The sequence below is a fragment of the Strongylocentrotus purpuratus genome, unplaced genomic scaffold (assembly GCF_000002235.5).
Source record: "Strongylocentrotus purpuratus isolate Spur 01 unplaced genomic scaffold, Spur_5.0 spur5_scaffold_19, whole genome shotgun sequence".
Classification (NCBI taxonomy): Eukaryota; Metazoa; Echinodermata; class Echinoidea; order Camarodonta; family Strongylocentrotidae; genus Strongylocentrotus; species Strongylocentrotus purpuratus.
In genome coordinates, this window is record NW_022145604.1 from 2,120,339 (window position 1) to 2,142,912 (window position 22,574).

Genomic DNA, 22,574 nt, shown 5'->3' on the forward strand with positions numbered 1-22,574 from the left:
AAAAAAAAAAAAAAAAAGAATTATACCCACGGCTAACCTAAATAAGGTGACCTTACCCCCCCCCCTCAACGAAGAAAAATGTCAAATTTTGAAATTTCGAGACCCCCCCCCCCCCCAAAAAAAAAAAAGTGTTCGCTTACCCCCCCCCCCCCCCCCCCCCCCCCCACTGAGCGACCTTTCTGGCTGAGTCGTTGCGATTTTTTTTGGCCTCCAAAAAAAGAAAAAGTGTCCGCTTACCCCCCCCCCCCCCCCCCCCCCCCACTGAGCGACTTTTCGGCCGGCGCGATTTTCAAATTTTCGGGAGCAAAATATTTTAAACCCCCCCCCCCCCCCCCTTGAAAAAATCCTGCGTACGCCCCTGACTGAGATAGATGTGACACATTGGGAAGAAATTCTGAGCTCATGGATCGAGCTTGGAAGAGCTTCAACCGACATTTCTGGGTAAGAAATCCTCATGATATGAATAGTAAAAGAGCTACCGTGTGATATTTAGTCAAGTCTCTAGTGTTGTCACTGTCGATGACATTAATTTGATTGTGAACTTGGGCAATTCTCTAAGAGCGAGCGTGCATGCATTAATTTAGTAATAGCCAGCCTACTTTATTGCATTTGTATTAAACACGTATTGGCCTGGGGTAGACCTATTGATGCAGATGGTTCTAGTAAAAATCGGCCAATTACCAGCGGGACAATTACCCCCCCCCCCAGAAAATAACTTGGAGTAGGACAACTTCCCCCCGAAAAAGACAATCTTCTTTTATCAAAACCAACTATTTGTTATCATCCTATCGAAACTTAATGCACATGAATTAACCTCTACCTTGTTAATTCCTACGATGTTAACTACATATCAAAATTTTATCATTTTAGGAAGGAAATGGCTTAGATTTTTTTTCTGGCCTCCGTCAGAGGAAGGAGCCAATTGTTTTTGTTGGTGCTTTGAGGAACACCAAGGAAGCCAGGACAGTGTTACGTAGTCCTCGAGAGAAGCGCATATTAATGCTCTGCAAGTCTGCATTGACAGCAGCAATTGCTACAAGATATTTCTAGTACTACATCTGGATTACCCTGCCCAGGCAGCTGTCATACGGGACTTCTTTGATCGTCTCATTTATGGAATTCGTACCAAGGATTTTATTAACCATGGACCCTAGTACAGATGGACTAATAATGAGAGTCTTTCTTTGATCACCTCATTACCACCGCCACCTGATGATGTGTATGTTGATGAGGACATTTATTTGACGCGACAATGTTTATTATGTAATCACGCATCATCACAGACACAATAACTTTCACGTTTCTTTGAAATTTAGGTACCGTCCGCCTTATGACTTTTTGGTATCTTTTCTTCAAATTTATTTTGATCACTCATGCGTGAAATATGCATCATGCTAGTTCTGGTTCTGGTGGGCTACTGCATAAACTCCTCAGCTGCAGATTTAGTTGCATTAAATCAAAGAGGAGGATCTAATTAAGATTTACAAATATGTGTAATTTATTAATTGTGATTAAGTTATGATAAAATATCGATAATTCTCGGTTTCGTTTTTTCTGGGACGCACTGTAAAAATATAAATCAGAAGATTCCTATAATTAAACTTTTTTTACTTGATTTTCATTGATGGCAATAATCCTTGTCAATATGTGTCAAATATTTAACTTGCAGAATTGATGCCAAAAACTTGAAAGCTCATTTCGATGATTCGATGTAAAGTAACATTGTTTTAAAATTGAAAAATTTATAAACTACATACTTTTTAATATCATGTATGATGAGAGAACTCGGAGTTTTCACTGTGAATCAAACTGATTTTGGAAATTAAAGTCCACAAATTATGTTACTGAATTTAAAATGTCGTGGACTTTATATTATTTGCATCGTGTGTGAGTGAATAACCATTTAGAAATCAGGCAAAATTATGGTTTATATTCTCTATTGACAAATAATGGTTACTTAACAGCTGTTAAAAAAAAGAACAATATTAATCAGCGGTTTAGTTAAACCCTTAGTCAAAAAGTTAAAACCCTACTTGAATCAACCTTTGTTTTAATCAGTATTGAGTAAAAACATGTACTTAACTTAGTACATGTTTTTACTCAATATTGATTGAGCAACTAAGCGTTACCCAGAAAACCTCATACTCAATATTTGAGCAAAAAATTGTTCAAACAATTTGAGTCAAAACATGTACTCGTTAATTGAGTAAAATTTGGCTCAACTCATGAGCAGTTTCTTACTCGACATGAGTTGATTACGTTTCTACCCATATGCTGAGTAAAAAAGGGAACCGCTCAACAAAGGAATAAATATTGAGTAATGGTTGACTCATTCAAACTGAGTAGAGATTTAGTCTTTTATTGAGTAATATTTTTACTCCACAGATGAGTAGATTTGTTACTCAACACATGCTGAGTAAAGTTTACTCAAAAGTTGGGTGGTTCCCTTTTGACTGCTTAAAAGAGTAACATTTTTACTCAAATTGAGCAGTTTTCATTTAGAGTGTATGGTTATCTGTTGGAGTTCGTTTAGTATGTTCGATATCCTCTGATTCATTATTTGTAGATGTAGATGTCGGTTCCAATGCTTGGATAATATCTTCATCAGCATTTTCACATTCATTGCATATATATTTTGCCCCACTTACACGTCTTATAAAAGTCAGCATATGTGCGGGCATTCCTGTGCAGTCAAAAGGGTAGTAAGACTTGCACTTTTTACTGCTACATTTCATCATGACATGAACGAGTTTCTAATTTTGATTTTAATACATATCTGGATTCATTTCATTCATTGATTTTCTGTCTGAATTACAATTAGCTCAGAATAAAGGGAGAACACAGGGCTCTCTGTATGATCAATGGATTACGTCAGACCAGGTTCAACTAAATGCTTCTTTATGATTTCCAGCATGGACACCTTAAACATTGGATGAAGACCTTGTAGACCTCCTTGGATCTTTCGCAGTGACTTCACCAAAGAGTGCAGCTTTTGAATTTGAATCACCCCGAAACATATCGCACATGGCCTGACGAAATTGAGGGTAACGAATGGTATATATGAAAACATTCGCCCAGGAGTTGGCAAACGCGAGAACGACAAGGGACCGATGAAGAACACCATATCTGAACGAAACGTTTAGAAGTCTGAGATTGAGCATCAGAAAGAAGATTTGATCCGGTCCCCAGCAGAGGACAAACACTGTCGTGACCAGGAAAAGCATCTGAATGACGCGTTTCCTAGCGACGACATGGTTCATGTTAGCATTTGATCGATCGCTGTTAGAGTTACCCTCCTGGAATTGAAGTGATTGCCGGTGAAGGAAAACTGCTGTCATGATCTGTGCTAAGATCATTACCATCATCGGGAGAACAAATTGGACGATGAAAACAGAAAGACCAATCGCGAATCGAGCACTTTGAGATGAAAACATAATGACACATGTATTCCCAGCTGCATACCCTACAACAACCTGGTAGCTATTCGTTGCAATTGCAGCGACCCATATAATGAAGATGCACATGGATGTGCGAGCAGGGTTGACATTTCTTAAGAAGAAGAAAGGATGTGCGATGGCAAGGTAACGTTCCAGAGAGATGGCAGTTAATGTAAAGACGGAAGCCACAACGGCTACCCACATTATAAGGGATGGATAGATTAAACGACAGTAGACCTGAGCCAGCCAAGTGTCACTTGGTAGAGTAGCAATCTGCGGGTGTGGTATGAGGAATACAGAGGTCAAGAGGTCAGCGAAAGCTAAGGCTCCGATCAGAGTATCAGTTGACCGACGGGCTCCACGTTTGTTGAACAACACCAACATCACCAGAAGGTTTCCACAGACTCCGAGTATGGCAGAGAACAGTTTAACAATGACCCACCAGGGCCAGTCCATGGGTAACCAGACCCAAGGAACTGCGGTCGCAACGGATGCTTGACTATTGGTAGTTTGAGCGGTGTCTTCTTCCATAACCGTCGAAAATGGCATAAAAGTAGTGACAGTAACGAATCCTGTCATTAAAGTTGTGTTGTTGTTAATCCAGCGAGCCATTGTCTTTGTTTGGGTGATTAAGCCGAATATGTAACAGGTTGAAGATAATAGTTTTTCGGGTATTCTTTAAGAAGGAACGTTATATGGAGTCTTCTTCAGCATTTACAAATACCCTGTGAGGAGACAGTATGTGCAACAAAAAGTTCAGAATTAACTCCTTTCTCGCTGTTTAACATCGTCCAAAAACATTTAGAAACAACTATGCGCTAAGAAAGCACTATGCGCAAATGGGTATAGAGGTAAGTGCGCTTGCTATATCTATAGCTATCTGTACGCACTAAATTAAGCCTTATAAAACTTGAGATTTATTTGTCAGCCATATGTACCGTGTTTACACAGTGATCCGCCTCGAGGGTTGAAGCCGGGTTGAAGCCGCGAGGCGTGTTGAACCCGCCAATTTTTACCGTTTACATGCAAAAAAAATGCCGGGTTCAACACGCCTCGCTGCTTCAACCCGGCTTCAACTGTCGAGGCGGATCACTGTGTAAACACGGTAATACTGTCACAAAACAATCTTAAATGAATCGTTTTTACATCAAATAACAAGGATCTAGGAGTTTCGTTGTATAAAACAAAATGAAGCATGCTTTCATTCGTTCATTTTACGATCTATCCGCCCTCGTTGATGCTGTGTGTATCTATCGCACTCAGCTCCCCATATGGAAACGTTGTATCATCCCCCCCCCCCCCCCACTCCGTGATCGGAGGGATACCATGCCTGTCACCAAAGTCCGGCTCGTAGCACACAAAAGCCCGTTTTACACACCGGACTCAGGGGGTGTTTTCAAAAGGAGGGAACATTCATAGGCGTACCCTAAATAACACTGAGTGTGGGGGGGGGGTAGCCTCTTGTCGATGCCCTCGCGCAGTTGGAGTCTCTAAATTCTGACGAGCGAAGCGAGTCAGAGAAACCGAGCGCCTCGGTTTCTCTGACTCGCTTCGCTCGTCAGAATTTAGAGACTCCAACAGCGCGAGGGCATCGACAAGAGGCTAGGGGGGGGGGGGGGGGGGATCCGCTCAATCTGACTTGCGTGCCTAGAACAAAATGCTTTTTTCCATTAAAAAGTAAAGTTTTTTAAAATGTGCGTTTTTTTCCAGCATTGGGGTGCCCGGAAGTAGCTCGGGTAAAATTTCATAAAGTATAATATAAAAAGACCATATGCAAATTTTCTGTACTTTTGTAGGAAAATATATATTTATCCAGCACAATATCGTCTCTTTTTGCGTTGGAGAAGAGCAAATAGCGAGTTTCAATCACACTTAGGCCGCTGTCGCAAGCTCTAATTCGTTTCACAGTGGTCAAGCGACTTTGGGGCAAGCGGTTAATGAAAATACTAATCGTTAGCTTTCTTCTGGTATTAAACTTGTTTTTATTGATTTAAAAAAAAATATTTGAGTCGTGTTTCAGCAAAAAGTATAAATTGAAGCAGACCAGATGGCCTCTCAATGTCGTTTATATAAATAATAAACGAAAGTGGGCCAAGAATACTGCCTTGCGGAACTCCGCAGAGGACAGGTTTACTTTCAGAGAAATTACCATTCAGCGAAACAAACTGGGGGCGCCCTTTAAGATAATTCTTGAACCACGTCAACGGTTTCCCCCTAATTCCATAGTGAGAAAGTTTGTAAAGAAGGACATCATGATCAACAGTATCAAATGCTTTAGAAAAATCTGTGGACAAACCAACCGTATTAGAAGACTGATCGATAGCTTGGCAACTGTTTGAACTAAAGAAAGTATGGCATGGGTAGTGCTACTCTTCTCTCGGAAGCCAAATTGAGTATCAGAGAGAATGCTGTGATTTTTAAAGAAACTCATGGTCCGCATGTGGACCAACTTTTCAATGATTTTATACAAGGTTGTAAGCAATGAGATGGGTCTATAATTACTTGTTAATGTACTGTCACCCTTTTTGAAAATTGGGATTATTTTCGAAATTTTCATTGATTCTGGAATATGTCCAGATAATAATGACAAATTAAATATATAAACGAAAGGATCAACAATATAATTCATAGTTTTCTGTAAAAGGTTGTTATCAATTTCATCAAATCATGCACTCTTATTTATGTTTAGGCCAGATGCCAGATGCACGTGCCCCCCCCCAAAAAAAAATTGCAAGATCGGTTGAACTTTTTTCATACAGTAAAGAATTATGTCTATCAAATCAAAATGAATGTGTTAATTCAAGGGTGTATGGCTTTTTAAATGCTATTCCAATGAGTTCATTCATAAATGTTTGAAGGAAATAAGTTTTAAAAAAGTTTAAGGTAAATTTCTAGAGACCTATAGGCTTACTTGCGGGGGTCTCAGACGAATTCAGCTCAAGAAGTTATGTGAATAAAATGTTTTTATTATTTTTTTAAAGCATTTTTTTCTTCCATGAAGGAACAGAATAAGAAAAAAAGGTTTTTGATGATATGTTTGGCCAGGATATTTGATGAACAGAAAATTTAAAGCTCAAAACAACATTAATTCATCGTTGTGCAGCAATCATCGCCCCTCCCCACACAAAGCATTACATCTTCGTTGATATTGTTGTCACTATGTGTTTAAAGTGCCTTGCCCAAAGTGTTGCGGCTATGTCTTTTCAATTGTTTGTGTTATTTGTTGATATACATTTTTTAACCAGTTCTGGACAATGTAAGTAAATAATGCCGTCACCTACCAATGAGTCCCCGATTGTCTCACTCTATAATCAATCAATCAATCAATCAATCAAGATAGATAGATAATTAAATCAACCAACCAACCAGTAGTCAACCAATCACTCAAACAACCAGTCAATCAGTCAATCAGTCAATCAATCATTCAATCAATCAATCAATTAGTTAATCAATCATTCAATCAACCAATCAACCAATCACTCAATCACTTAATCAATCAATCAATCAGTCAATCAGTCAATCAATCATTCAATCAATCAATTAGTCAATCAATCATTCAATCAATCAATTAGTCAATCAATCATTCAATCAATCAATCAGTTAGGCAATCAATCAACCAGTAAATCAACCAATCACTCAACCAACCAGTCAATCCGTCAATCAATCAATCAATTTTACAATGACATGAGATGTATCAATACACTACCTATTAACTCACTCACTAAACCATGTTAATAATTTTTTTCCAAATTATTATTGGTCACTGTCTTACTGTCGTACAGTCACATCACACCAGTCCTCAAATCACTCCTTTGGTTGCCCGTAGAAAAACGTATTGTTTTCAAGATATTTTGCTGTTATTTCACTGTATACATGGCTCTGCTCCGCAGTATAACATCGGCTTGATTAAGCATTACTTTCCTTCTAGACAGCTACGTTCTCAAAACTCTGGCTTACTTGTTACTCCTAGGGTTAAAACAAAGTGGGGGGGGGGGGGGAGCGAACCTTCGCTCATGCTGGGCCTTCATTATGGAATACTCTCCCTCAATGGATTAAGAATAGCAGTTCTGCTGAAGTGTTAAAAAACAATCTTAAGAAATATCTGTTTAATTTAGCCTATAATTGATTACCATAACCTTTCATGTCTGTACCTTTCCTATCGCACTTTGTATGAATGTATCATGTATGTATTTCATCTCTTGCACAAGCTGCGCCTTGAGCATTTGACTGTCAAGTGGATTTGGCGCCTTATAAATCTTATGTATTATTTACTCCTTCAACATATACACTAGTTGAGCTCGCGAATCACTTTCTGCTCACAGAGGCTCACTCACTTAATTTGATAATGATCATGATGATAATTAATAATAACAACAACAAAACAGTGATTTCTTGTTCAACTTTTGATAGTCTAATATATTATATCAATAAATCAAGGAATAAGTTCATTATAATGATTCTCAACCACGAAGGATTTCACTGAAAATACCAACCATTATACCATTATATCTCATCGATCAACTCATCAATGTCATTCAATCAAAATGCTTCATTTATTATTCAATAACTCAATTTAGTAGTATATACACCTAAACAAATTAAGTCACAAATACCAAATAATTTCAAAAGTTGCTGAAATAATCATGTGTAATATGATTGCTTTTTTCATTGCTAACAAGCTTTGTTACGTTTTCTAAACTGATTTGTACCAAAATACTTGGTTGGGGTTATAACCCCAATAGACTCGACTATCAAGTGTGCTATATCATAGCCCCCTTTACCAACCAATAGTTTCCCTTCTTGTATATATACAAACACATTGTATGAAATGTATTAACATATTGTTGTTGGTAAATAAAATGAATCAATCCAATAAATCATTCAATCAGCATGGCTACATCACATTTTTAGGTATAAATTAGAGGTGTACTCTATTAAAAAAAATCTACTCAGAGCATTTACAATTGGGTGCAACACTATAAACACTCATCGCATTGAAATTTGAATGACATGTTTTCTTTCGCCTTTGAGCTTTTTGGAAGCCTAAACTTCATATAATTACACAAACCAGTGAGGGTTCCCTCAATTATTAAATGACCCTTCAAGCCTATTACTAACAAGCGTTGCTTTCACCATATGTTCCTCCATATTTCACTCTTATTTTTGCGTTCAATATTTTTTAAATATTTACAGCATACAAAACAATTTAAATGAGGTACTCGCTTTCTGTTTTAGTCACTGTTTATATAGAGTTCATATTTGTTTGTACTATCGATTTTTTTAAAAATCATTGCAAAATGTGAAAATGTATAATATGAAACAACAAACTGAAACTGAAACATTTTGTTTATTACATCTAAAGGGTACCACTTTAAAAAGACATACAAGATTTATCACGATAAAGCATTGCCGTATATATTTGTGATAAGATCTTTCATTTAAAAACTGACAAACAAAATATATTTTTTTCTACGATTATTTTCAGTTATCAATGACATTACATATTTTGTAATCAGTAAATAAAAAGCAAATGCATACATGCTTGTCAATTAACGATTTGCCACTGCTATGTACAAAATTTTTTATGATTTTTTGTCTAGGGTACATGGAAATCAATGAAACTTTAAAAGGAAAATAAGAGTTAATCATTTAAGGGGTACATGAAGCAACATCACTGCTGGCGGTGGACAATGTCATTCTCTCTACTTTGTGCCGAAAGATTGGGACATAATTATTACTTGGATGAAGAAGAAATCTGCAACAGCCTCTCGAAAACGGGGATAGCGCGCCGTATAAATGACAGAGTGTATAGACAAGAGTTAAAGAAAGCCAAGACAACAAGAAACATGTGCAATGGGCTATAAAGAAAAGACATGGGTGCTAAACCAAGGTTAAGAAACAAGAAGAAGATCTGATTAGGACCCCAGCACATAAAGAAGGTCAGTAAGACGATTAGGAGCATGTTCACATCTCTTTTCTTTGCGATTAATAGCTTGAACTGAGGTTTGCAAGCATTGATGGCTTTGCCCGAATCGGCAATCCGCCGCGGCGGTATTCGGATTGAAGAGCCAAGGCCGTCAAAGACTGCATCACAAGCATTATGGTACCAGGCATGACGAACTTGTAGAAGAACAAGGCAATCCCAATGTCCGATTGCAACTGCTTTGAAGAAAACCGCAATACGTGTATCCTCATCAACAAAGGTCACGAAAGACCACACGACCTGAAAGATCACCACAACTACAGTGATGATGAAGATGTAGAGACTATGAACATGACGGACAAAGAAAGAGGACAAAATATACAGTTACTCAGGTAGACAAAGGAACATCCCTTCCCTGCTATTATGTAAAAATGTGTAGAACAGGTGTCACATGCATATTCACCTGTTCTACACATTTTTACATGATAATAGCAGTGAAGGGGTGTTCTTTTGTCTACCACAGCAATTGTTGAGGGTAGAATGAGGAACTGTATATTTTTTCCTCTTTCTTTGTCCGTCATGTTCATAGTGAGAGAACTGTCAAACGGTTTGAGAAGATGGTCTGGAAGTACAAGGGATAGGCTATGGCAACCAGTCGTTCGATGGATACAGCGGAGAGGATGAGTACAGAGATGATCACAAAGGTCCACATGAAAGTGTTGATGCAGACTATCTTGCAGTAGATCTGGGGGGGGGGGGGGGGGAGGGGGCGTTTCACAAAACTTGTCATCAGTGACAAATTACAGTTTTTGTTATAAGCTACTGAAATCCTTGCTTCTAATTGGTTATCAGCAGATTTGCCACTGAATTTAGTCATTTGTCATTGAGCAAGGGGTATGTGAAACGGGTCCCTGACCGGGCCATGTAATTTTCTTGATTGTCCATGGAATTTGCTTGATTGGTGGTATAGGGGTATGAGGATTAGGGTTAGAGTTAGGGTTAGAAGTTAAGAAATCAGCAAGAGATAATGTTCCTATGAGGATATCGGTGGATTTACGTTTGATCCCTTTCCTGAATCAATAGATTCAGCATCCAGCATCAATAGAAGCATCAATAGAAGGTTTCCGATGATTCCTACAAATTGCAGCAAGAAGTTTGATGATTGTCCACCATTCCCACTCTAGAGGGTACCATTCCCATGAAACAGTGTGACTGATGAATCTCCTATTTGGGTGCTTCCCAAACTGGACTCTGTGTGACTGGTTCTTAGGAGTTCATTTTTAAGTATATTTGTAAAGCGCTTAGAGACATTTGTATTAAGCGCTATGTAAAAATTGAATATTATTTTGTTTCACTTTCAATCTGGATCTTACTGAAATCCGTTTGTGTTTCAAACTAATATCTCCAATCAATGATGAAAAAGATAGTGCTTTCGAGGACGGTCCCAGTTTACAATGTTGGATAATGCTCCTGAGAAATACGATGCTGATTCAGTTTCATCCATATACATGTTTGGAGGTTGGTGGAAAGCCTAAAATAATGAAGAATCTTCAGCTTTGCAAATAAAGCCCTCTCCTGCCCGATGGGTACAACTTTTTTTGTGTGCACCGAATAAGAAATTCCTTGTATTTAAAAAAAACTACGGTGGATGAAAACGATCCATCTCACATGCTTAACGCTACATCTAAACTAGAAAACACGTAGATCTGGTGCAATTCTTAATTAAATTTCTTTTCCAGTCAATGCTTATTTAAACAATTCCAAGACGACGGACATTGCAATGTATGTGAGCAAATACACCAGTTGCCCCATTTCTATCAATTTTCAGTTTTATTTTTGTTCAAGGATTGAAACAAATTACGCTCTTGTTCCTCATATCACTGCTACGTCACAGCCTACTTAAATACGTGCCTTGATCGACTTTCCCCTACCTGTGTTGAATATCACGAATGTTCAAACTCCTTCCACTATTATCAAATTTAATTCAATGCAATTTTTTTTCTTCAAAACATTTTGTGATTTAAACAAAAACATCTTTGTAACGTACTGGCGAAAGGAGCGACACCAGTCTTTGAAACTGTGCATCTGCAAGAAAGTTTGTTATTCTCAACTTTGTAATTCTTAACTTAAAAAAAAATTAAATCGATCAATCTCGGCCGTCAAACATTCACCTTGCCAGTCCTTCCTCGTAATCGAAATAATGTTCATTCTATAATTGCCTTCAATAACATACGCACCGCTAGTTGTTATTTGCTGGAATAATAATAGGGCGATGTAAAATGTGAGTAAATTTAACTGGTGCCCCACTTCTATAGATTTTCTATTAAAAAGTGATGCACTCTATTTTTCACCCTGTATTAACGAAATAATTTCCGCCAGAAATATACAGACTATATCAAGCAGAATGTTTGTCGCTAGATTTATTTGCCGCTGCAGAGAAAAAAAAAACTGTTTCAGAAGCTCAGTTAATATATAGGTCACCTCGTTTTGTAATCTTTGAGATTTGCAAGGCAATTCAATAACATTATACATACACCTCACATACTAGGTTCATGTCTCTTTTACTAGCAAGAAAGCATAAAAGGGGCTTTCATCAAGAATCACGTAAGAAGTAAATGGCGCGAATTCATGAAGGAGGTGTAATCAACCCGGCCATAGTCGAAGTCGTGGATTATACCTCCACCTTGGGCTAAACAAAAAATCTACCAAAAACAAATAATCAGATAACCCACAGCAAATCTTCGAATAAACTCGCGTCTTGACCTGACACTTTTTGATAAAGGTCAAATGATCATAAGTGTTTCTAAGACGACTAGCGATCGGCACTTTGTCATTGTCTGGGTTTATTTTCACGAATGCACATATCAAAATATTAGCCTTAATTCGAGGCTCATCTTTGAAGAAATTATAATGTGAAAATGATATCCAATCAGTCAACCGGACCTTTCGTGAATATAGGAGTACATTTTCACAAAATATTGTGTAATAATAATAATAATATTGGATATTTATATAGCGCACATATCCAACATGCATGGTGCTCAAGACAATGTGATCGAAGCATCCGACCTTTCGGAAATACGCGTACGGGGGTATCTTCTCACAATAGGTCGTAATGACCAGATGGAACGAAATGAGGCTGATTGACAAGAGAGAAAGAGAAAGAGATGTCAAGCAAAATAAGTTCATCTGAGACCAGGCACTTTCACCGAGCGATGATTTTTGCTTGGTTTAGATTTTCTCTTTTTTGCTCTTATAAGCTACCATAGGTTAAGTTCGGCACTGTCGCCATGTTCTTCAGTCAACGCAGTGCACAGTCAGAAATGTAGTCAAGTTTCACTAGTTTCCCAGTTAACCCCTTTCAGTTGTCATAGAAGTATTCCCGACGAAGTTTTGTCCCGCCACAGAAGTGAGTGTTTAGATTAATATAAACGGGAATGTGAACTCTTAAAACGGAAAATAAGATAGATTCAAGTTGAACTGTAAAACGAATTCTAAAGAACTGTATTTAACTCATTTGCATAATGCACGTGTGGCATTAATCCCAAGATGGCTGCGCCTAAAATGGCCGCGCCCATGACACGTACTTTTCGTCTTGTGTTTTTCCAGTTAAATGATAATTGTCAAAACAGAATTACAATATTAGGCAAATATTGTGTTATGTCATTTATAGAGTAAACAGTGTATATATGTAGAAGTCCTAAAAATAAAGGATGTTTATATTATTGTGCATGCTAGAATCTTGGATTTTATGCAGTTTGTTTGGGTGACAAAAGTTAGTCTGTGGAATTTGATTTAGCTTGCTTAAAAGTTGCAAGACACCATTTATTGACTTGGTGAAAGGTTAAGCTTTGCACCTCTGGCATGGTATTTAGAGTCAGAATTGAAGACGGTGTTTAATCATTTTTAAGAGTTAATAATGTAACTTGAAAGGCTTGCTGTAGTGCATGTGTGGATTACAGGAGTAGATTACAGATGTAAATTACAGGTGTAAATTACAAGTTATGCCAGATAGTTTATTTTGTATTAAAGTGTAATCTCTAGATTATTACTGGGAAGTTTTATGCAAGTCAGATATTTAAGTTTAATTCATCAAACAGGGTTAAATTGTATGAAGTCATTTTATAAGACAGTTTTTCTTAGGCGAGCATAAATATGCAAATTAAATTAAGTGAATAATCAAGCTGGTGTATGGATGCAAGATAGAGATGTTTACAGTTATTTTTGGTTTATGCAAAGTGGAAGTAATCTGTTTAAAGGAGAGTCAGGTCATTTTGAGAAACTCTGAAAATATGAGTTCATCAAAGTAATGCAAATTAGTGAATGCATAAGTTTTGTAGCCATTGGTTACTCTGAGTTTTTGATAGTTAAAGGACGAGGTCAAGATTGACAGTTTATAGAACAAAAGCAAATGTGTTTAAATGAATCTTTATAGATACAGTTACTTGGTTTGTTCAGATAATTTGGATTATATATTGCATTCTTGTGTAACATGAATGATATACTAAATCTGTCATTGTTATTTTATCTGTCTTTACAGATCGAATAAATAAGCTTCACAGCTTAATATCTCCATTTACGGCTGGACTCCCAAACCTCATTTTTCCCTTTCCTCAACTATTCAGGTAACTTTGTCTCAGATTCTGAAACAAAATTCTGGATTTAGCTCATCATGCAATGAAAATTATAAACCTTTAGGTCAGTCAGGAACCCCATGACTTTTACAAGCCGATCGCCTGTCTGATTATCAAGATATTTATGATTGGAATTACAAATTTTGAAAACCGTTCGCCTGACGGTTTCATAACACTACAGTCTATTGGGGGAAACGAGTATGGTAAAACCGGTCACTCAAAGATTTTTACTTTTTTGAGGCACTTCTTGATCATTTTGGAGCAATTTTTTAGGGCTTCAATATTACACCATATCACAGACACTGATAACACGTAGGGCCGTGTATATCAGATTTAACATTGTTAAACGATCCCTTTAACTTACACACTAGAGCAAAATGGTTGAGAAGAACAAACAATAATATTTGTGTGCATGTATACTTTTCTACCTTTTAAGAAAAATTGCATTCACGCCTGACACGTTTTGCGCCTCCTTATTGAGACTCCCATTCCATTAATGTCTTATAAATGTTTAGTTAAAATCACTGATGGCAATTATCATCATAAAAGGAACTATAAAGCAACAAGCAGTAAGATAATAAACAGTTTCCAGCATTTCAAGTAAGATTTAATGATTATACAAAACCTTGAGAAAATAAATAGCTTCATACGCCATATTCGCTATGCTAGGTAATTTATTACATCTTACAACTCAGTAGAAATCTACAAAATTTAGCTTCTTATACTAACGAAAGCTAAGCCAATATGTTTACAACATAATTAGTTTTATGTATTCCAGCATTTAAATATCAGAGTTTATGTACAATGTTGTGAGAAATCTTTGGCAGCTTCATTGTGGCATGGTTGGTAAAGTATGCCTTGACGGCGAACTCTCAGAATCATTTCTTATCACCAACGGGTTCAAGCAGCCATGATGTAAGAAGCTCTAAAAAACTGCACAGAAGGTGTTGCAATCCATTTCCGTACAGGTCAGCTAACCTTTCCCAATTAAGGACCAATACGAAGGTTACAGAAAGGCTGATGAAAGAACGCGGATGACCGTGCACAGATGGCTCACTCCTAGGCCAAAGTTCATAGAACTCTTTCATAAATTTGCAAGCGCTGTAAAGAATATTGGTCTATCAGCTTCAAGAATACACAGGTATTTTTTCAACCCCTTCTTGGTCAGCCTGCTCAGGATCCTGTTTGTAAATCTGGATGGCCATCGTATCAATCAAACTCCACAATTCACCTATCTAGGAACGGTAATCAGTGTTGACGCAACAATTGACAAAGAAATACATGTCATAAATGCCAAGGTCAGTGCAGCGCATAGCTGTCTACTTAACCGTGTTTGCATGCTGCGTGACCTCCACTTGATAACCACACTGCAATTCCGAGACACATGACTTAATATATGAAGACGTCATCATCGTTAAGATGGACAGGAACCACATGAGGCGTCATTCAAAATTGCGTTAATAGTATACCTCAACAAATGGATCCTGTGAAGGCAATGAGCCAATCATCTGTAATTTCAAATAATAACTGCAGAGTTGCATACACTTTTTCGTGCGATGTCGCCTTCACATCGTCAAAGACCGCGCCAGGCGCTGACAAAGTCTTACGTCATTCTCTTGCGTTCTAACTACGCTAATTAGAAATTATTACGTTTAGAAGGGAATCGGTGCATTTGCCAATAATTCAACAAGATTGGTTGCAGTGTTCATTTTACAGTTACTTTTTGTACAATGTCACTCTAATGTGGCGCCTCAAAGACTGCGCCAATTGCGCAGTCCTACGTCAGCAAATAACGCCTCGTGTGTCGTTTGCAACGGACATGAGGGTAATACAGACCCACATTTCTACACTCGACTGTATTTGGGAGTTTTCAAGCGCTATGGGAAGACGACATAACGGTGTCAGGGTTATCTATTTCCGGTTTGATTCCAAATACAGATATATTATCGCTACCTTTTCGCGTCAACACGTTCTTGACGGCAAGTCTGAATTTGGCATTGCTGATCGTATAGATAATAGGGTTAGCACAGGAATTGTAGAACCCCATGACTGTAAAGATACGATCCAGAGGACTATAGAGGTACCAAGGACCAATGATCTGTGCGCTGTAAAGGAGGAATGATATTTGATTAGGGGACCAACATACCATGAAAGTGAGGACTACCAGTAGCAACATTTTGATGACTCTACGTTTGGCATCGTGTGACCTTATGGCATGGGTTGTCCTTTCTTTGGAGCCGTTCATGAACTTGAAGCGCTTCGCCTGACGATGCAAGGTGATGATGATCATTGCTTGGGTGATAACCATGACGAAAAGAGGACAGATGAATTTGAATACGACCTGTGACAATCCAGCAAGAAGCCGTGAGGACGGTAGGGATAGTGGCAAATGACAATTGTGGGTAGCGTGGTTTACCTTGATGAAAAAATAGAAGAAGGTGACATAATTGATGGCACAGGCCGTCCATATGAGAATGATGTAGACCGTCGTACGTCGCATCGAGAAGATGCGTCGAAATGTGAAAGGATATATGACTGCGACATATCTCTCTACAGAAATGGCGGTTAAAATGAAGATGGATACGTTGACGAAAAACCACATGAAGATCTGCCCGTTGACTACTCGACAGTAGACCTCACCAAGCCATGTCGATGGGACGTACTTGATCCTAGGGACAGGAATGATGGCTATAGAAGATAATAGATCAGCCACAGCCAGGGACCCGATCAGGATATCGGTGGAGTTTTTAGAGACTCGACGATTGAAGACGACAATGATGACGATGGCATTCCCGATGACGCCGATGATGGCGGAATTCAGTCGTAGAATCGAAGTCCACGACCACGACATTGGGTACCAGGACCACGTTCCTCTTGACCTTAAGACACTGTCACCATCATTGGTGTTTGTACCTGTCTCAAGTGTCGTCATGTCGTAGTCATAGGCTGTAAAATCCTCCTTTTCTGTGTCTCCTATGCTATAGTAGGAAACTTCAGATATGTTATTTGAGGTCAGTACTTGTGTTGGGCTAAAAAGCGGATTTGGTGTAGTTGCAATGGTGGTCTGATTATCACCATGTGAAACAACGAAGAACGTAAAGGTTAAACACAGGAGCACACATCCACGGACAATCACTGGAATGACGTTTGCCATGTCTGAAATACGTTGGATATAAGTTTTACAATAACATTAATCATCATAAATGTGAAAAATTATCATCAACATTATAAAAGATACAACAGTGAAGAAAACATTTCCCTACACATTCTAATCTTTTAATGGTATGTAAAATGCCATCGGAAGGGTCTAAGAATTCATCTGGACAGCTATGCATCGTTGTGCTTCCCCATAATGGTGTAAAAATTATTTCTGTGAAATGACGAGATTTTTTTCTGCTCTGAAATTGTTTGCTTAATTGTTTTGCATGTTTCATATCATTGTACTTTGTTTCTTGTATAATTGTAATGCTGGTGAGAAGCATATTTCCACATTTTTGACGAATAAATCAATATCTTTCTATATCTATCTATAATTATTTTCCGTGAAAATGTTCCATCAGTAAAGTAGCAAAATTAACAGATTATGACACAACCTTTGGCCTACCTTTTCTGTAAGGATGGTCGCAACAGATTCTGCTGAAAATTGGACGTCCCGTCTGATCTGTGTTAAGTTTGGCCGCCACTTTTTTTTTTACTCGAGGCGTTCAATGTGTAAGGCCTTAAAGCGATTCGGCCTTTTGTTCAAGGAACTTCTGAAGGCTTTGCTGATTTCCGTTTGCTTCGAGTAGGCACCATACAGGACAAAATGCAGGAATGACCCATCAAATGGCTCTTTATATAGAATAAGGGCAATACCGTTTTACCATAAGCATAGCTTCGGTAGTCTCATTTTTTCTCGCTAGACTGCTCTAGCGCAAACGTATCTCCCTCCACGTCACTACCAAACTGGCCAATCAGCTGCCATTGACGCTACATTGTATGCGGCGGCAAATATATTTTATGAACCTATCGAGAAAACTAGTTTTCTTTTTGGATGAAAACGTAGCCATTGTGTTCTGGAAATGCATTTAAGCCCTCAGGGTAGGATATGTTACGTCTTATATTAATCACGAGGTGAATTTTTCACCCTGTATTAACTAAATAAAGGCGCCAGAAATATCGATACTATATCAAGCAGAATGTTTTTCGCTAGATTTATTTGTCGTTGCAGAGCAATTAACTGTTTTCAGAAGGTCAGTTGAAATATCAGTCACCTCATTTTGTAATCTTATTTGATATTTACTAGGCACTTAAATAACATTATAAATACACCTCAAATACTAGATTCATGTCTCTTATAATAGCAAGAAGGCATGACAAGGGCTATCATCAAGTAACACGCCAGAAGTAAATGGCGCGATTTTGTGAAAGGGGTGTTATAATTAAACCCATAGTCGAAGTCGTGGTTTATACCTCCACCTCGGGCTAAAACAAAATATAACAAAATCAGAAAACCCACAGCAAATCTACGAAAACTCGCGTTTCGACCTGATATTTTTTATATGAGGTAAAATGATCATTGGTGCTTGTAAAAGGACCAGCGATCGACACTTCACCATCGTCTGATTGCATTGGCGTATCGAGGGGGGGGGGTGATTTTGGTGTTCAAGCACCCCCCCTCCCCTTGGGAAAAGGGGAGTGTTTTAGAAAGGGGGTGGCTGTTGAGGGGGAGGAGTGTTCACCTCCCCCCCCCCCCTCCCCGCCCGCTTGTTCGCCGGCTGGCTGATTCGCCACTTAATATTTTCTCACGAATTGGGCTAAAAACACCTTCTCTAAAAAAATCATGGCTACGCCCTTGTCTGATTGTATGGGTATGGTTTCACGAAGGTGCATGTCAACAGATTAGCCTTAGTTCGAGATTTATCTTTCAAGAAAAAGAAAATGCGATTAATCCAATTAGTTAATCGGACCTTTCGTGAACATAGGAGTACATTTTCCCAAAATATTGTGTAATAATAATAATAATATTGGATATCTAGATAGCGCACATATCCAACATGCATGGTGCTGAAGGCAAAGTGATCGGAGCATCCGACCTTTCGGAAATAAGCGTACGGGGGTATCTTCTCACAAAAGGTCGTGTAACCCGACGCGATGACCATACATGGAACGAAGTTAGGCTGATGGACAAGAGAGAACGAAATATTGAATATTTCCAGATGTCAAGTAAAATAAGTTCATCTGGGACCGCGCTTTTAACTTACTTACTAGAGCAAAATAGTTGATAAGAACAAACCAATACTATGTGTGTGCATGCATTCAACGTTGAAAAGAATGAGAGAGGTCATGGATGTATTTAGATTAAATTCCATCTTTAAGACCAATTTCGTTGACGCCTGACATGTTTTGCGCCTGCTAACCTATACACTCCGCATTCTTATAAATGTTTGGTTAAAACTCACTGATGGCAATTATAGTCATAAAAGGAACGATACAACAACATGCACTAAGATAAGAAACATTTCCAGCATTTTTACAAATCAAAATATGTAAACCACTATTATCGACTCTGCTGGCTATAAGGTATAGTAAGTTAATTACTTTCGTAATTAAGATTTAATGATTAAACAAAACCTTGAATATTAATGGCTTCATTCGCCATATTCACAATGCTAGGTAACTTCTCACATGTAGTAGAAATCTAGAAAATTACCTTCTCATACTGACGAAAGCTAAGTCAATATATTTACAACATATTACTTTATATATTTTCCAGCATTTACATATCAGAATTTACCTTATTTACAACACAGACAAACGAATTTTGTGCAAAACGGAAATATTTAAAACCGTTTATCCGACGACTTCATGTTCATTAAACAAATGAAATACATGTATTATAAATCATAACTCTGATGATCATTTTTCCGTGTCATGCAAACCAAATGGAATCTTGTCTTCATTGCAGCATTTTGAATAATATTGTACCATCATGACTGCATATCTATAGTATATACATTTATTATGTACATGCACAACGTAAGAACAATAATGACAAATACATTTGTTTTAAAGATAAATGAGAAGCCAGAAAAAGTCTGTATCACAGTAAGCCGTTATGACACCACCCCTTCAAAAGTAAAGTAAGATCAGTCTACCCTCGATATTATAACTTACATTTTTAACAAAGTACAATGAACTTAATTATAGTTTAAAGGGTTTAAGACATTCAAAGACCCAAGGTATCTGATTCAAGTAATATTTGCACTCCGTTCATCACGAGTGAATATATAAAACTGGGACCCGTTTCACAAAGCCTTTTCTCAATGACAAATTACAAAAATCAGTGACAAATCTGTTGATAACCAATCAGAAGCAAGGATTTCAGAAGCTTATAACACTTACTGTCCTTTGCCGGCCATGACATGAAACGCCCTCCAGTTTATAACTGTTATTCTCATTGTACACGAGGCGTCGTTCATCCAACACATCTGGGATGCTGACATTGTCCACTAGCAGCATAAAGAATGATGCTAACATCATCAAGCTTCACTATAAGGGAAAGGACGGGAGAGTGATTCTGGAAATGACAGTGATTTCTCTGCTCTCAAAGGCTATGAAAATGGAATGTCCAGACTACTCTTGTCCAGACAGATTGACCAACTAACTGATAAAGAACTTTCAGAACCACAGTGTGGCTTACTTGTCGAACCTCAGAGGTACTGCAGACATGATGTTTACCGCCCTGCAAATCCTAGAAAAATGCCGAGAACAAAAGATGCTACTGTACATTGTCTTCGTTGATTTTACCAAGGCATTCAACAGCGCCAGCCGACTTGCACGGTGGAAGGTACTTGAAAAATTTGGTTGTCCTGACAAAACTATAGACATTCTTTAGCAGCTTCATGGTGGCATGGTTGTTAGAGTATGCCTTGACGGTGAACTCTCAGAATCATTTCTTATCACCAACGGGTTCAAGCAGCCATGCTATAAGAAGCTATGAAAAACTGCACAGAAGTTGTTGCAATCCATTTCCGTACAGGTCAGCTAACCTTTCCTGATTAAGGGCCAAGACGAGGGTTACAGAAAGACTGATGAAAGAACACGGATGACTGTGCATAGATTGCTCACTCCTAGGCCAAAGTCCATAGAACCTTTTTCATAAATTTGCAAGCGCAGTAAATAATATTGGTCTATACATACATACATACAATTGTCTTTTATATAGCGCAACATCCAACGAATTGCTCGAAGCGCTTTACAGAAATAATGACATAGTAAACACAAGATAATACATGTATACATGTATACATGTATACATGTATACATGTACAGCTTCAAGAAGACACAGGTATTATTTCAACCCATTCCTGGTCAGCCTGCTTAGGATCCTGTTTGTAAATCTGGATGGCCATTCTATGAATTCAACTCCACAGTTCACCTATCTAGGAACGGTAATCAGTGTTGACGCAACAATTGACAAAGAAATACGTGTCAGTAATTCAACGGAATAGTTGCAGTGTTTATTTTACAGTTACTTTTTGTGATATGTCATTCTGACGCGGCGCCTCAAAGATTGCGTCAATAAGGCGCGCATTCCTACGTCAGCAAATAACGCCTCGTGTGTCGTTTGTAACGGGCATGAGGGTAAAACAGTCCCGCATGTCTACATTGGACCAAAGAGGTTGATTAGACTGTATTCGGCAGATTTCAAGCGCTGTGGACAGACGACATAACGGTATCAGGGTTATCTGTTTCCGGTTTGATTCCAAAAACAGATATATTATCGCTACCTTTTCGCGTCAACACGTTCTTGACGGCAAGTCTGAATTTGGCATTGCTGATCGTATAGATAATAGGGTTAGCACAGGAATTGTAGAACCCCATGACTGTAAAGATACGATTCAGAGGACTATAGAGGTACCTAGGACCGATGATCTGTGCGCTGTAAAGGAGGAATGACGTTTGACTAGGGGACCAACATACCATAAAAGTGAGGACTACCAAAAGCAACATTTTGATGACTCTTCTTTTAGCATCATGTGACTTTATGGCATGGGTTGTTTTTTCTTTGGAGCCGTTTATGAACTTGAAGCGCTTCGCCTGACGATGCAAGGTGATGATGATCATTGCTTGGGTGATCACCATGACGAATAGAGGACAGATGAATTTGAATACGACCTGTGACAATCCACCAAGAAGCCGAAGGGACGGTGGGTCTGTTGGCACCTGACATGTGTGAGTAGCGTGGTGTACCTTGATAAAGAAATAGAACCAGATGACATAATTGATGACGCAGGCCGTCCATATGAGAATGATGTAGACTGTCGTACGACGCATCGAGAAGATACGTCTAAATGTGAAAGGGTATATGACCGCGACATATCTCTCTACAGAAATGGCGGTTAAAATGAAGATGGATACGTTGACGAAAAACCACATGAAGATCTGCCCGTTGACTACTCGACAGTAGACCTCACCAAGCCATGTCAATGGAACGTACTTGATCCTAGGAACAGGGATGATGGCTATAGAAGATAAGAGATCAGCCACAGCCAGGGACCCGATCAGGATATCGGTGGAGTTTTTAGAGACTCGACG

At 38.4% G+C, this 22,574-nt stretch overlaps 2 protein-coding genes across 2 annotated transcripts; both read right to left on the minus strand.

The window, feature by feature from the left end:
• Positions 1-2,921: 2,921 nt before the first annotated feature.
• LOC115926177 (delta-type opioid receptor-like) lies at positions 2,922-3,968 on the minus strand. Its single transcript, XM_030990744.1, has one exon. It carries the CDS (start codon positions 3,966-3,968, stop codon positions 2,922-2,924), a length of 1,047 nt encoding a protein of 348 aa, XP_030846604.1.
• An 11,896-nt stretch (positions 3,969-15,864) lies between these two features.
• On the minus strand, positions 15,865-22,345 carry LOC115926178. The gene is made up of 4 exons (XM_030990745.1): positions 21,690-22,345; positions 20,677-20,718; positions 19,035-19,153; positions 15,865-16,972 (listed from the first exon to the last, which is right to left on the minus strand). The coding sequence occupies exons 1-4, from the start codon at positions 22,311-22,313 to the stop codon at positions 15,865-15,867; spliced, it is 1,893 nt and encodes a 630-aa protein (XP_030846605.1). The 5' UTR covers positions 22,314-22,345.
• Between the last annotated feature and the right edge of the window lie 229 nt (positions 22,346-22,574).